The sequence below is a fragment of the Martes martes genome (assembly GCF_963455335.1).
Source record: "Martes martes genome assembly, chromosome: 5".
NCBI lineage: Eukaryota > Metazoa > Chordata > Mammalia > Carnivora > Mustelidae > Martes > Martes martes.
In genome coordinates, this window is record NC_137892.1 from 148625125 (window position 1) to 148640166 (window position 15042).

Sequence of the window (15042 nt, forward strand, 5' to 3'; positions counted from 1 at the left end):
TAACTGACTGAGCCATCCAAGTGCCCTAGATCCTGCAACATATTTTGAGACTTACTATTGATTCAACTATGTTTCTTCTGTACATTTAAATTCCTTGCGAGTTGTCCACATCCCACATGTATACAAGTACTGGGAAACACCTCCCCACCCCCCCCAAAAAAAGAGCGAGAGCGAGAGAGAGGAGAGACAGAGAGAAATACGTGATCTGTTCTGAATCTTCCACCACTAAGGGGTTGAACCTTCATATAGAAAATCAGACCAAAGAAAAGTAGACTTTTAATACAAAAACACTATTGACATAAGGAACATGTAAAGATTTTATGCCATGGGGCAATAATAAAAAAAATGCATAAATCATTCAGTGGTTACCTCAACACATTCATAGCATATAGGAAAAATCTTGGAAAAGGGCTTGGGGGCGTGCAAGCTCTGTTTTTTGTATTCACCTGGATCTATCTTCCAAACTGATCTGAGTGTCCCCCTTCTTGAAACATGTCAGTGGTCAAGAGAGAACTCTGAGAAAAACACATTTGTTCTGGGAAAGAGAAGAAAAAAGGCGATTACTGAGTGCCCTTACATGTCAGATCGAATGCTGGCTAATTTACTCACTGGATTCAAGTTGTTGTTGTACGTGTCCATATGACAACGTGATTCACTCTCAGCTGAACTCCAGAAGCCCGTATGCATCGCCAGTGTTTGTAGGGGCCTTCTCAACAATCAGCTCCACTCATAGTTGTTACATATTAACCCATTATCATTCATTCAGTCCTATAGTTGAGACCCTGAGCGTGTTGTTGATAATTGTGAAAGTGGAAAATGCCTGGTGAGTAGATTTACAGGTAATTTCAAGCGTATAAACAGTTACAGAAGAAATATGGAAGACTGTAAAGAAAGAAATAAAAAGGCAAATAAATATGGATTGAAACTCTTTATGGTTCAATAAATGAGAATTTTGGCACACAGAGAAACAGGGTATCTAGAGGACATGCTATGTTGTTTAATTTACTGTACGTTCTATCCTTGAAGACTGATAAAAGCATGCTAGAGTCAAAATATTAATAAAGTATGATTTTAATGCAATACATAAAAAAATTTGAAATTTTATTAGTAAAACTACCACCTGGTAAAGGTAAGGTGAGGGTTACAGACTTGCAAATATAACAGCATGTTTAGAGTTAAGACCCTGGTGTGAGGAATAAAGGAAGGCTACATTTTTGAGAAACTCTTGAACTATAGGACTGATTTGGGCTGGGGTTGGGGGGTTACTGTCACAGGAGCTGGTGTCTGACAAGAGCTACTTTATGTGGGATAAAGTACCGTCCCTAGTCTTACTTCTAATGGGTAGCAGCCTGACTCACTAAAGCTGTAGACACAGATGGATCTAATTGATCCCCGGGAGGGGTTGTCAAAAAACAGAGCTGCTTTTGAATCAACATGAAAGCTGTCTTACTTCCATGTCCTTGGAGTAAACAATAAGCTTGAATCATGTCAGTTGAGGAAACACGGGGTATGAATCATCTTTTTTTTTTTTTTTTTTTTTTGGTTTGAAAACATGTTGGCTCACTTAAGAATGATAATAAAGATATGTTGCGAAAATAAGCATCAGAATGTGAAATTACTTGACATGTTTAGGTGCGATCTGTTTGTTTTGTTTTCCTTTGCTTAACTGTCTTTTCACAGGTTGCTGTGCAAGATATTAATTTAGAGCTATGTTACTCCATGACAGTGGGTATTTTATTAATATTATTATTTTATTATCACTGAGCGCAGCAAAGAACCAGAGTGCAACGGCATTAAGCAAGGATTGAAGCAACTTTGAAGAAAGGTTAGGAGTAATGACTTCAAATGCCTGCAGTTGACCTTTGAACAATGTGGGGGTTCAGGGGCGCTGACCTTCTGCCTAGTTGGAAATCCACATCTAACTTGACTCCCCCAAACCTTAACTACCAAGAGCCTACTGTTGACCAGAAGCCTGACGGATAACGTAAACAGCAGATGAACATTTATTTTATATGATGTATCTATCATATACTGTATTCTTACAATAAAGTCAGCCAGAGAAATAAAAATGTTATTAAGAGAATCATAGAGAAGACAAAGTAGATTTGTGATACTGTACGATATCAAAGAAGACTCATGTGTTAGTGGACCTGCCCAGTTCTAACCCCTGTTGTTCAAGGGTCAAGTAGAACCATGTCTGGTCTCCCCGTCCCTAGTAGAATTTCTAGTTATTGCCTCCCTTACTCTTCTAGCCTTTGCCATTGGATACACTGATTTCTTGCTTCTCATCTTCTAATGCTCTATATCCTTTGGCTCCTATTACATAATTCATGGAATGATTTCTAGTTCATCAAATGAATGGAGTGAGTGTGCCACTATCAGTGAGTTGAGGGATATTCACAACAGTATTCTCTTAAGTTTAGAATGAAATTTAAAATATGTGGGGTGCCTGAGTATGTTAGGCATCTGACTCTTTTTCATTTTGTTTTATTATTTTATTTTGTTTATTTGTCAGAGAGAGAACACAAGCAGGTAAACTGCAGGCAGAAGGAGAAGCAGGCTATCCACTGAGCAAGGAGCCCAATGTAGGACTCAATCCCAAGACTTTGAGATCATGGCCCGAGCTGAAGACAGATGCTTAACCAACTGAGTCACCCAGGTGTCCCAAGCAGCTGACTCTTGATTTTGGCTCAGGTCATGATCTCAGGGTCATGAGATTGAGCCCCACATCAGGCTCTACATTCAGTTTGGAGTTTGCTTCTCTCCCTCTGCCTCTCTCCTTGCTTTCTCTCTCTCTCTGTCTCTCTCTCTGTCTCTCTCTCAAAAATAAGTAAATAAAATCTTTAAAAAAATAGTTTATTTGTCCACTCAACTAACTAAAGAACATCTTCATTACTTTCAAGTCTTGGCAATTACTGACAAAGCAGTCTAAAGATCTAGGTGCAGGTTTTCATGTGGAAATAAATTCTCACCTCCTTTGTATCATTACCAAGAAGTACATTTGCTGGATCATATGGTATGAGTATGCCTAGATTTGTAAAAAGCCACTAAACTGTCTTCCAAAGGGACTGTACCATTTTTCGTTTTCATTATCAATGAATGAAAGTGCCTGTTGCTCATATCCTCGCCAACATTTGGTATTCAGTATTCCAAATTTTGGACATTCTAAAAGGTGTGCAGTGGTGCCTCATAGTTGTTATAATTTGCTGACTAAACAACTTAGTGGAACATCTTTTCATGTGCTCATTTGGAATCTGTGTATCTCCTTTGTAAGATTTGTTCAGGTCTTTGACCAATTTTTAAATTGAGTTGTTTGTTTTCATTTTGTTGAGTTTCATGAATACTATTCAGAATAAGCAGAAAATTTAAGGTGTTGCTCTTCTTTAATATTTTTGACTACAGGATAGATCCCATTGTAAGCAGGAGATTCTGATGGATGAGTAACTTGAGAAGATCCTATCTAAAGCTTACATATACTCAATTATCTCATTGGGAGTCGCTTCTGCTGAGTTTGTGGCTAATGACTACCCAAAGAGATCAAGGAGAGATTACAGATAGGAAAATCAAGTCACTGATAAACATATACAATTCAGACATAGCATTAAGTGATATTTGGTTCAGAACCAGCATTAAGAAATCGGGAAATGAGATTCACCGAAACTCAACTTTTCTCTTTACCTTTGTTCATACAATTCTATTCCCTCTATAAAATAGTGTCTCACCCTCTACTTCACTGCCTTCATCCTCAACTTCTGCCGTTGTAGGCGGCAAAACCATACGGATACTTATCCATTCTAACTCACTTTGTCCTCCCAATATTGTGTTTTTCTTATCTTTCATGTTCACTGAAGACATTAACCATATTTTACCATTTTTTTGCTTATTAGATAAATATGTATTCACTTTTTAGCCACCATCTCCAAAATGCAGAAAATGAAAAGATACTTGAGATTTGGGGATATTTCCTTGTTCTCTCACATACTAAATACAAAATTTAATTTTATTTTAAAGTTCTCTTGATAAATTTATCCTACTATATAGTGAAATATAGAATGTGTATGTATGTGTATGTGCACATTTATATTTTTTCCAAAATGACCATAAACAGACCTGATATATAAATATAACTGGTCTTGGGCACCTGGATGGCTCAGTCAGTTAAGCAACCTGCTCTTGATTTAGTATCAGGTCATGATCTCAGGGTCCTGAATGCTGAGCCTTATATTGGGCTCTGTGCTCACTGAGGAGTTGAGCAATCTCTCTCCTTCTCCCTCTGCCCCTCCCCTGCACGCTCTCTCTCTTTGAAATTAATTAATATCTATATGTTATTATGTATAAATAAATATTTATAATATGTGCATTTATTACATATTGAATACTTATATATATTTATATATTATTATATATAATAATAGGTCTTTTTGTCTTTTAAAAATTTGTAGACCTGGGTGTTTAGGGCTCAATCTCTGCTATTTTAGCACAATAGATTCAAGAGTATACTTTCTTTTTCTTTCCTTCTTTATCTTTCCTTCTCTTTCTTTCTTTTTTTTTTCCAAATTGTTTCTCCGTTCCGTAAGCTTCTGTAAATGGAGTTAATGGAAGCAAAATGTCATCAGTACACTTGCAAGTAGATATCATACAAAAATCAACTTTGGATGAATAATTCTCTTGGGGGTCCTAAACACATCACAGTAATAAAAAAGGGCAAACTAAATAGGGCAAACTCTTCATATATTAATGCATTAAGCTGCTACTGTAGTGTCTAAATTCCACATTTCCTTTTACTTTTCCCCTGAATTTCTTTGAAATATTCTGAACCATCAGATTCCATCTGCTTTTCCATGTCTACCATTTGTACACAATTATCTCTATTTTTTTCATTTAACATTTTTTGTGTTGAATTTTCCCTGCATCCTTCAAGTGATCTCAAAGTTGACAATATATCTGTTGGTGGTGCTTAGTCTTAGCTATTTTTAAATGTCAGTTGTCTCCACTTAGAATTAAGAAAGTAATTTGTGAAAGAAAGTTTCTGATAAAGAGACTAAAACACTATTTATTTTTCTTAAAGTGCCCTTTAAAAATGCTTCCCTATGTAGGGTCCAGTTTCTTCTTTTGTGTAACTCTAATCACTCTTTTGTATTCTAGTTTTTATTAGTTAGCAGAGAGCAAACCAATGTTGTATTTTGGGACTATTTTCTTGGAAAATACTTAATATTCAGATAGCAATTGGGAGAAAACATTTTATCCATAAGGTTATGTAATATATTCATTAAGATAAATCAGTTAATCCTTTTTTGAGCACTGCTTACCTTATCTCTTTCCTTTAGCATTCACAATGCGAATTTTAATATATATATTTGCAAAAAACTGGTCTGATAAAGGACTTTTCTCCAAAACACACAAGAATTCTTTAAAGTCAAGGATGAAGGAAATGAAATAGAGATTGAAAAACCATTTTAATTGAAGGGAATGGAATTGTGTGAACAAAGGTAAAAAGAAAAGTTGAGTTTTGATGAATTTTACTTTCATATTCCTTAATACTAGTTTTAGGTTGTATAACCTATCAGTGACTGGATTTGTATGTTTGTAATCTCTCCTTAATTTGCCTGGAGAGCCATGAGCCAGAAACTCCCCGCAGTGAGACGGTTGGCCTCAGACATGTTCGTATCCAATTATTTATCCCTCAGAATCTCCATTTACGATTGGATCTCATCTGTAGTTGACAACATTAAAGAACGGCAACACCTTGGTTACAATTCCCTGCTTATTTTGATTGCACTGGAAATGAAAGACGCATTTGCTCTGAATTTACACCAATGGAATGATTAAGAATAATTCACTTGAGATGTTGTTGATAGAGAACTTAACTTGCTATGAAGAATGAGAAGATCCTTTGTGAATAAACTCATTGCTTTTTTCCTCAAATGACCAGTCCATGGACAATCAGTAAAATAGAAGCTACTGCAAAGAACATGTACCAGATGGACAGGTTGACTTTTATTTGCTGTGGTGACAATTAACTGTCAATGTATAGTGACATCAGTTTTTAAAGATTTTATTTATTTATTATTTGAAAGAGAAAGAGAGAGAGAGCAAGCACTCAAGTACTGGTGTGAGCAGGGTGGGGGGGGCAGGGGCAGAGGGAGAAGCAGGCCCCCCACCTAGCAGGGAGACTGATACAGGGCTCCATCCCAGGACCCTGGGATCATGACCTGAACCAAAGGCAGACATTTAACCCACTGAACCATCCAGATGCCCCAACGTACAGTGACATCATACTAACTAATTTATTCCTGGTTTTGAGCTGAGCGTTTTGGCCAGATTTGTTTAAACATCACAACTGACATTATTTTACAGTGAGAGAAACTGAGGCCCAGGAAGATGCAGTTATGTCTTCAGTAAGTATGAGAATAAGATTTAACCATAAGCAGCCGGATTCTAAAAGTCAAACTAATAGCTCCCCTTCTTCAGTGTGATTGAGTTACTCATCTAAGTGTTTGAGCTGCTTTTTAACCCTAAGATTGCTGAAAATATAATTAAAATATCATAGTTCTCAGGAGCCTATTAAACAAAATTGATAGAAAGTCGAAACAAGTCAGTAAAAATATACAATGTTTAATTCCTTAAGATATAGTAGCTGTGGACCTTATTAGATACTTGAAAGTACTCTAAACATTTTGCATATGTTTCCCTGATGTAAACCTTACAACAACTTTAATTAAATCTGAAAAATGTTTAAATTATTATTTTTTAAAGATTTTGTTAGTGAGAACACATGAATGAGAGAGAGAGCAAGAGAGAGAAAGAGAGAGAGAGAGCACAAGCAGGGGCAGAGGGAGAAGCAGACTCCTTCTTGAGCAGGGAGCCTGATGCAGGGCTCCATCCCAGGACCCCAGGATCATGACCTGAGCTGACTGAGCCGCTCAGGCACTGCCTAAATCTGAAAAATGTTTACTTGAACGATGACAATATTGACATTTGTCAGGCAGAAAAAACAAATACCAAAGTATACAGTTGTTTTATTAACAATTTTTTGGTATGTATTGAAATAAAATATTATTTGAGATTCAGTACCTTTTATTTTTCTGGAACAACCACAAAGTTCTTATAAGACATAACTGAGAATTTATTGACAAAATTCCATAGATCTGTAATACAAACTTACAGGTCTAATTTTCATGTGGATTGGATCTTGAGAGTCAATAATGAGTTTGCTTTTATTTTTAGACAAATTTTGTATTATTCTAGTGATATGCTAAAGGAAATCTCAATGGCTAAGTGTCCAGATATTAGTTGTCTGCCAAATAAATAAATAAAATCTTAAAAAAGAATACACGAGAAAACTGAGACTACCAGTTTAATATGGAAGTTGAACCCAAATTAGATTAATATTTGCCTAAACTTGACTTTCTTCCTACTAGAGCAGGCTGCTTCAGAGTCTCTGAAGAATAAACCAAAGTCTGGGTGTAAAATGTTGGGGGAAGATAAAGTTAGCATCCAGTTACATAAACGGATACAAGTCAGGGGATCATATAGGACTATGTAAAAATGACTTAAGAAAATGAGAAAATCTTGGGGTGCCTGGGAGGCTCAGTCAGTAGAGCATCTGACTTCGGCTCAGTTTGTAATCTCAGGGTCCTGGGCTGGAGCCCCAAGTCAGGCTATGTGTTCAGCAGGGAGTTTGCTTCTTCCTCTCCTCGTGCCCCTCCCTCTGTCATGCTCGCTTTGCCTCTCTCTCAGATAAATAAATAAAATCCTTAAGGAAAAAAAAAAAAAAAAAGGAAAGTCTTAATTAACCTAAAGGGAAATAAAAATGTAACAACTATTTTTAATAACTGTAGATTATGATGCATTTATCTTTCTTTAAAGATGTGTTATAATCATATTCTGTGCTTCCCAATGGAAAATTTGAAGACACAAGGGTTATGCCTTTATTAAATCATTATAATTTTATAAAATGTTTAGTTTCACATCAAACAAACAAGAGAAGCTCTCTAAACTATCTATAACTCTTAATTTTACTAAGAGAAAAGTTAGAAAGAGAAGGAGGATTAGAAAAAAATAAAAAAATGAAGAGGAACTAATAGGAAACTGGCAACTACTATTTAAAAAGTTGGAAAGAAATGTTAGGATTTCTAAGAAAAGCATGTAATTGTGATTCTTGATGAAGCAATTATAATCTTAGTGTTGTTGTATGTGGCTTAGGTTCTTAATAAAATGTGGAAATAAATTGAACTGAATTTAGTTTCATTTAATTATCTTCCCCAAGACAAAAACAAAACAAAACAAAAAACAAAACAAAACAAAAAAAAACAACCAGTGACTAAGAGAAGACAGAGGGAAGAGATTTTGATAATTATCACATTAACAAAAAAAGTTTCCTACCTTGACCTGAATCATTACTCCTACATCTTTATTGCTTAAGGAATGAGATGTAATACTTTTTAGAGTAACTCGGTACCGTCAAGTACTTTTTACAAAATGTGTTTGAGAATTTAGCTTTTCCATTAGCTGTGAGAAAGTTATTAGGCAAATTAAAAGACACAATTTTAAGGAGAATGCTTACCTAATGAAGAGAAGAAAACTTTTTAAGGCATTTCTGAAAACTCATTTACAGAAAAGTAATAAAATTGTACTCTCTCAAGTGGTCTGCACAGATTAGGTTAATGCGTTAATTTTTGATTTCTATTCAGTTGTTAAAACAGATTTCTTAGCAACAGTGGCTGCATACTTATATGAACTATACATTTGCTTCATCATATATAGATCATAAACACCTTTAAAAAATTAAATCTTATCTACTTACCAAATAAGCATAAGGTGATTCAAATTCTGTATTTCAGGGTTCTGCTCATTTACACTGGTGTGTGAGGACAATTTAGGCAGTCCATTATTATACTGTTGTGATTAACTGCAATTAAAATATCATTTTAGCCTTAGATTGGCTGTGGGCTGTGACAAACCTAGAGTAAACATGGGATCTACACTCTGGGAGAGCTTATCTCCTGAAAAAATGAACTAGACATTTTAGGACAGGGTCATGTCTCCTCTGAAAATGTCTAGGAAATTCTAGGAAATGTAGGAGTAGTTCATTTCCAGTTTCGTTGATGGTCAGTTCTTAATTGCTATCTTGGGCAGGACATCACAATGGAAAGTGGTGGTTGTTGCCTCACAGTTACGGTTTAGTCAGACCCAGGGGTGAGTCCGTCCCACAAAGACAGGACGTCAGGGAAATGCCAGAACTTAGCACCAGAGCCACAGTCTTGCAATCTGATCGGCTGTAGGAAGATGCCGAAGGTGTATTATTGTTGAGTAGAAAAGGGTCAGATAAGTTTCAGTAGGACTCAGGAAGAAGGCAGGAAACTTTCTGAGAGGATCATGTCCAGAGTAGGGACGTACCAAAACTTTATGAGGTGACAGAGCCAAAGATTAGATGTCAGAGAATAGTGAGTAAGAGATAAGCAAAAACATGGTTGCGTGAAACAGGGGCCGGCCGTGTGTACCCATGCTCTGTGTTTTAGGGGTTTGTGTGGGAGCTTTGTAGTTTAGGGTTTTTTTTTTTTTTTAATGTTTTATTTCTTTTCAGTGTAACAGTATTCATTGTTTTTTCACCACACCCAGTGTTTAGGTATTTTAACGTTCCTGCTTTGAAGTACAAAACTTGGCTAACTTTGTTTGGCCTGATGTTGTCTGCTTGTTGACCTCGCTGTGATTTCCAGGCTAGAGTCATGGTGATAAATATATCGCTCATTGAGCCTTTTGATGAGCAGAGCCCTTTCACATATAATGTCCTATTTAAAAATGGTAAGACTACAGGATGATAGTTATACAGAAAACATCGATAGGCTGGTTCAAATACCAGTTCTAAAACTTTCCAACTATGCGAACTGGGGCAGATTCCTTAGTATCTCTGTGCTATAGTTTTTCCATTGGTAAAGTAGGGAGATGAATAATGCTTAGTTTTTCGGGCTTTTGTGGGACTTTAATAAGGTAATACGTGTAAGTGTTTAGAACAGTATCTGGTGCATGCTAAGATTTCAAACATTTTATTACTATGATAAAAAAATATGTGTTGGAAAAAGATTTTTTCACTCTGTATATCTGCTACATAAAGATTTATATAAATTCAGTTTCTGTTTTTTTTTTTTAATTAATTTTCTTGGATTGTTTTAGTCTGGTTGCTGCACATAAAGAAGGCAACATCTGTTGTTAGCAAATAGGTAAACTAATAAAGAAGGTAAAGAGACATTATTAGCTAAGTTCACGGTTTTGTTTATTTTTTAGAAAGTTGTCCTGATATACAGAGTAATAAAACAACAGTGGCTCTTTTATATGTGTTTGAGGAAAATACTTCTGTACAATTGCCACGTTGTCAATTACAAAATTGCCCCTTAGTTTCCACAATGTGATTTTTTTTTTTTTTCTTTTTCTATCTGTGGAAATGAAGATTCTACCTCTGTTCTGGCCCATGTTCTTTGCAGCTGAATTCAGACGGTTCCCCCCTCCCCAGAACTTATCACAGCCACCATGGAATCTTTCACTGCTTGGAAAAGTTTTAATATTCAGCAGGTTAAGGAAACCCGTGGTCAGCTCTAGAATTTTAGTCTCTGCTGAGCTTTCAAGGTGTCAAGACCCTAAAATAATATGAACAGCAGGAGTACTAAATCTTTCATTATTTCCAGTTTCCCCTTGAGCATACTGACTTTGCAATAAAGAAGCTGTCATTGACACTCTTCTTTATTGCAAGGTGGGTAATAGCTACGGGCAGAAAAATAAGAAACTGTGTCAAGTTAGCCCGACTGCCATAATGATTCATGTGTAATCATTGCACATTTGCATCCACTCTCTTTCTACACAGGTACTTCATAGATTGGAAGAGTGATGGGGACAGCTACTTTACAATAGACGGAACCGAAGGAACCATCGCCACTAATGAATTACTAGACAGAGAAACCACCGCGCAGTATAATTTCTCCATAATTGCGAGTAAAGTTAGTAAGTATGGCATGGACAGAATCAATGTTACACTGCAATTCCTTGGATTGAACACTCTTAAACGAGTCCCTGCTGAGGTGTTTTTCATTTTTGTACTGACAGCTGAGTGGTCTCCTGGGGAAACTTGGAAACCTGTTCCTTTTCCTCAGAGCATAAGTCCAGAGGAATTGTGACAGCTGCCAATGAGCCCTGTTTGCAGGCTTGCATGAATATCTAGTAGCGCGTTTCATTGTGTGACCTCATCCCTTTCCACGCTGTGCCCTCCAGCATCCACCGGCATTCCAACCTCTCTTCCCCACCGGACCTCCGTAGACAATATCGGCGGCTCCTGAGGCCAGGCAGGAGGAAAGAATTCTCACACGAAATCACCCATTCTGAAATCATTTCAGAAACTGAAGAGAGTATTTTTAAAATCACCCTTCCTTCTCTCTCCTTTTCTTAGAATGTAATTTTAATGTATTTTTTTTTTTTTTTTTAATGAATGTCACTGCAGTATACAGGAGCTTTAAGTGCTTTTCTTTAAGGAGTCACTCAAAATCGAAAGGATTGTTAAGATCGATCCCTTGTGTTGATTTCTGCTTGGTTCAGAAGAGATTCCTCTAAACTGAGAGTGACATAGCTCTCAATATGTTTGTTGGACAACCTAGGGCACTGTCACGACTTCCTAAGGTAACAGATTGGGGCGGGAGTGGTTATCAATGTAGTTGTCTGCACAAGAAAGTGCATCTTCCCATCCATCTGCTTACGGTCTTTTGAAAGATTTGGGGAAATCCCTTCTGAGCATCTTTCATTTTGTTTCTTTCTCATTTTATTCTGTTCATCTAGTACACATACTCTGGCAGCTAATTTCATTTTTCTATGCAGGGGAGAGCTAACTGTGAATGCTTCTGTGGAGGGGTTTTTGTTCAGTCTCAATTCAATGGGGTGTAAATATTAAACAGTTTTGTTTATCTTCAACAATTGCTTCCAAACATGAATAGTCAGACACCTATTCTCAGGCCTTAATGGTATCTTCAGCTCATTATGTTGTCGTTACTCTGATTATTGTAAGACGAACATAAAAGAACATGCAGTGTCCACCTTGTTTACTGGAACGCTGACCTGTCGTGGGAGTAAACTGACTTCCCCAAGGCTGCCATACTTGGGAGGTCACACACTGGCGGTCAGATTGACCATCGCAGTTAAGCTCAGCCTTCCAATCATACCTGCCAGTGTGCTTCGTATGCGGGTGAATCTGTCTTGGGATCTCGAGCCCAGGCCATTTGCTAGCGGAATACCACAGTGCAACCTCTACCGATGCCCCGTGAAATGGAACATACACCCAGACCAACCCTGCCCAGATGCTTACCTCACAACACTGGGAGAAGGACTAAAATAATAATTAATTCAAGCAACTGCATTTTAGGGCGATTTGTCGTTACACAGGAATAGATGACCGCAGAAATCAAGCACATCGTTAAGTTGAAACGGTGACCCTCGCTGGTGGGGGGATAGATTCTCCGGCTGGAGAATTAGAGTGGAAAAGACAGAGGCAAGGACAGATACATGAGTCTCTCTTACCTGCCCCCATATAATACTCCATTGCTTGCCACTGCTTCTAGGGCTAAAATGGACTGACAGTGAAGGCAGTTGCCAAAACTTTGACTTCTTACGTGATCTTTGAGTTATTTGATGTGGGGGGGGCTCTGGACATCCCATCCACATAGGAACTTGATTTGGGAACCCAAAGTTGGGTTCCAACCTCTTAATTCCAGGGTCCCCTTGCATAGAGAGGACAGTCTTCTTAGGAGAGTGTATAGCATGATTTCTCAATTTTAGCTTCCTGTTGTGTCCACTTGACCCTGAGGAAACTCACACATCCTTGTCACACTGGACAGGGACTTCCCAGGCTGTTCTACTGAATGGTTTCTCTGCGTGGCCATCTCCTTTCACATCTGCTCTCCTTGCTCAGTTAGGCTCTGAGAGCGGATCATCCAGTCAGCAGCCTGAGCAGACATATCATCAGGAGAACAGAACGCCGGTCTCCCCTTTTCAGAGGACACCCGTTTTCTTTATGGTGTTTTCCTGGTTTCCTTTCACACCTGGTATCTTTTTCCCCCTCCTATACCATATCCTATTCCATTTGTTACTCATTATTTCTTTCATATTAACTTTGAATTATTGCGCTCAGAAGGTTGGGGGATAACTTAACTAGATTGTAGTTAGAAAATAAATCTTGGTTTTCTAAGATCTTTGGCAAATGTGGTGAATGTGAATTAAGCTGTGGAGTGTAAGACCTCCCTGAACCATTCACTCTAACGGCTTGCACATAGTAAGTGACAACTAAGCAGAGGCAATCTTTTCAAATATTGCCAAAGACATATTGATCATAACAAAAGATTATTTATTAGAAACTATCTGATCTTACCTAAACCTTCCTATTAATAGACACAAAAACCGTATTTCTTGAAGTAGGAATAGTAGGCTTCCATACCTTAACTCAGGATAAAAGGCTGTAGATAGTTCGTTAATCACCTGGGGCTCAGGAAGTTCCCTTTCTCCCCAGCGGCTGTGTAGACCACCCAGACTACCCAGACCATCATCATGGTGTGAGGGTGGGATAGTAGTGGGTCTGGTACCCACTCTATTTCGCCCACCTAGACAATGAAAGGAGGGCGTGTACACTTTTGCTGTAGAAGCACCTGTCACTGAGCCTCAATTTTACATTTTTCACATTTAGAAAAATCTGTTTTTTTGGGGTTTTTTTTTTAGCTGTCAATATAATTAGCGCATATGCTGGCTCTAGTTTTTACCTAAATGTAAATTAGAAAACCCTAGTGTGCGGATTCTCATTAGTTATGTTGGTTCTTACTGGGAAATATGCAGAACTGGGACTTAGACACATAATATATACCTTATCCATTTATCCATATATATGTGTGTGTATAAACCTTATATAGTATAAGAGTGATGTCAAATTAACATTTCTAAAATAGTTACCCCTGTTCTGTTCCGGTACCTATTCCAAGACCACTGTGTAGATTTTAGACCCCAAGGAAGTCTGCTGGGGTAAATGCTATGTATCCATGTGAAAAATAAGGAGGCTGAATGCATACCACATGGTAATTAAAGATTTACAATAAGAATAGCTTATTATGGGTTTTATTTTGCTTGAATTCACAGAGTTTAAAAGTAAAATTTATTCATATTCTAATGCATAAGGCTGTTTTCATTGATCAAACTAGCCAGCTGAGCAGGAAACTATCCACATGGTGAATGACTGAGAAATAAATAATTTACACTTATACAGCCAAGGAGAAAAAATTATGTAAGTATACCTTATTGCAGATTTAACTAGCATGTGTTTTGGCCTGACCCTCACATAAAAAATCTCAGGCAAAGGAAGTGTTACAATGACTGAACAACTTCCAATTAATTAAAATACAGTCATTAATCAGTGTCGCTATAGTTGGAGATCCAAATAATTTTATTAGACTTCTAATAATCCCTTTATGCTTCATTGGTTTGCTGTTTTTATGATACTAATCTTGACAATTTTAAGAAAGATAGAAGTTCCAAAACTTCACTTCTTCAAATTATCAGAAACTTTCAGTACACAAATGTTTCCAATTGTTTTTCAGCAATACTATAATAACTATCATTAGGCAAAGATAATTAAAGCCTTAGAACATATTTTTATATAATTGTGAAATAAACAAATGGTACCAGAGACAATTCTACTTTTCTTGGTCAATAGTTACCCATTTATTTGCATTTATTATGAAACAGGTCAAAAATCAGTGAAATGACTCCCTAACTTCTATATTTGGGGAAAATTTTGTATGCAACTATATCATTATGAGTTGGGATTAAATTGTTGGGTAATTTTTTTTGAGGTTATTTGGTGTATAGAGCTATTTTGTTATAACTTCTTTTTACTTCACAATAATGCAAATGATAACATTTTCATGTGTACAGAAAAATTAAACTCTGGCATTACTAGCCACAATTCAAGCTAAACATAAATTCATACATGTGTTTTCATAAGTTTGTATAGAATAGTATTTA

The 15042-nt window shown here is 36.9% G+C and overlaps 1 protein-coding gene across 1 annotated transcript in view; it reads left to right on the plus strand.

The window, feature by feature from the left end:
• Nucleotides 1-15042, plus strand: part of CDH12 (cadherin 12) — a gene marked incomplete at both ends in the record, with an annotated part of 268874 nt that overhangs the window by 230675 nt on the left and 23157 nt on the right. The window contains 1 exon segment of the mRNA XM_080804545.1: nt 10859-10995. Within this exon segment, the coding sequence (XP_080660671.1) occupies nt 10859-10995 (137 nt within the window).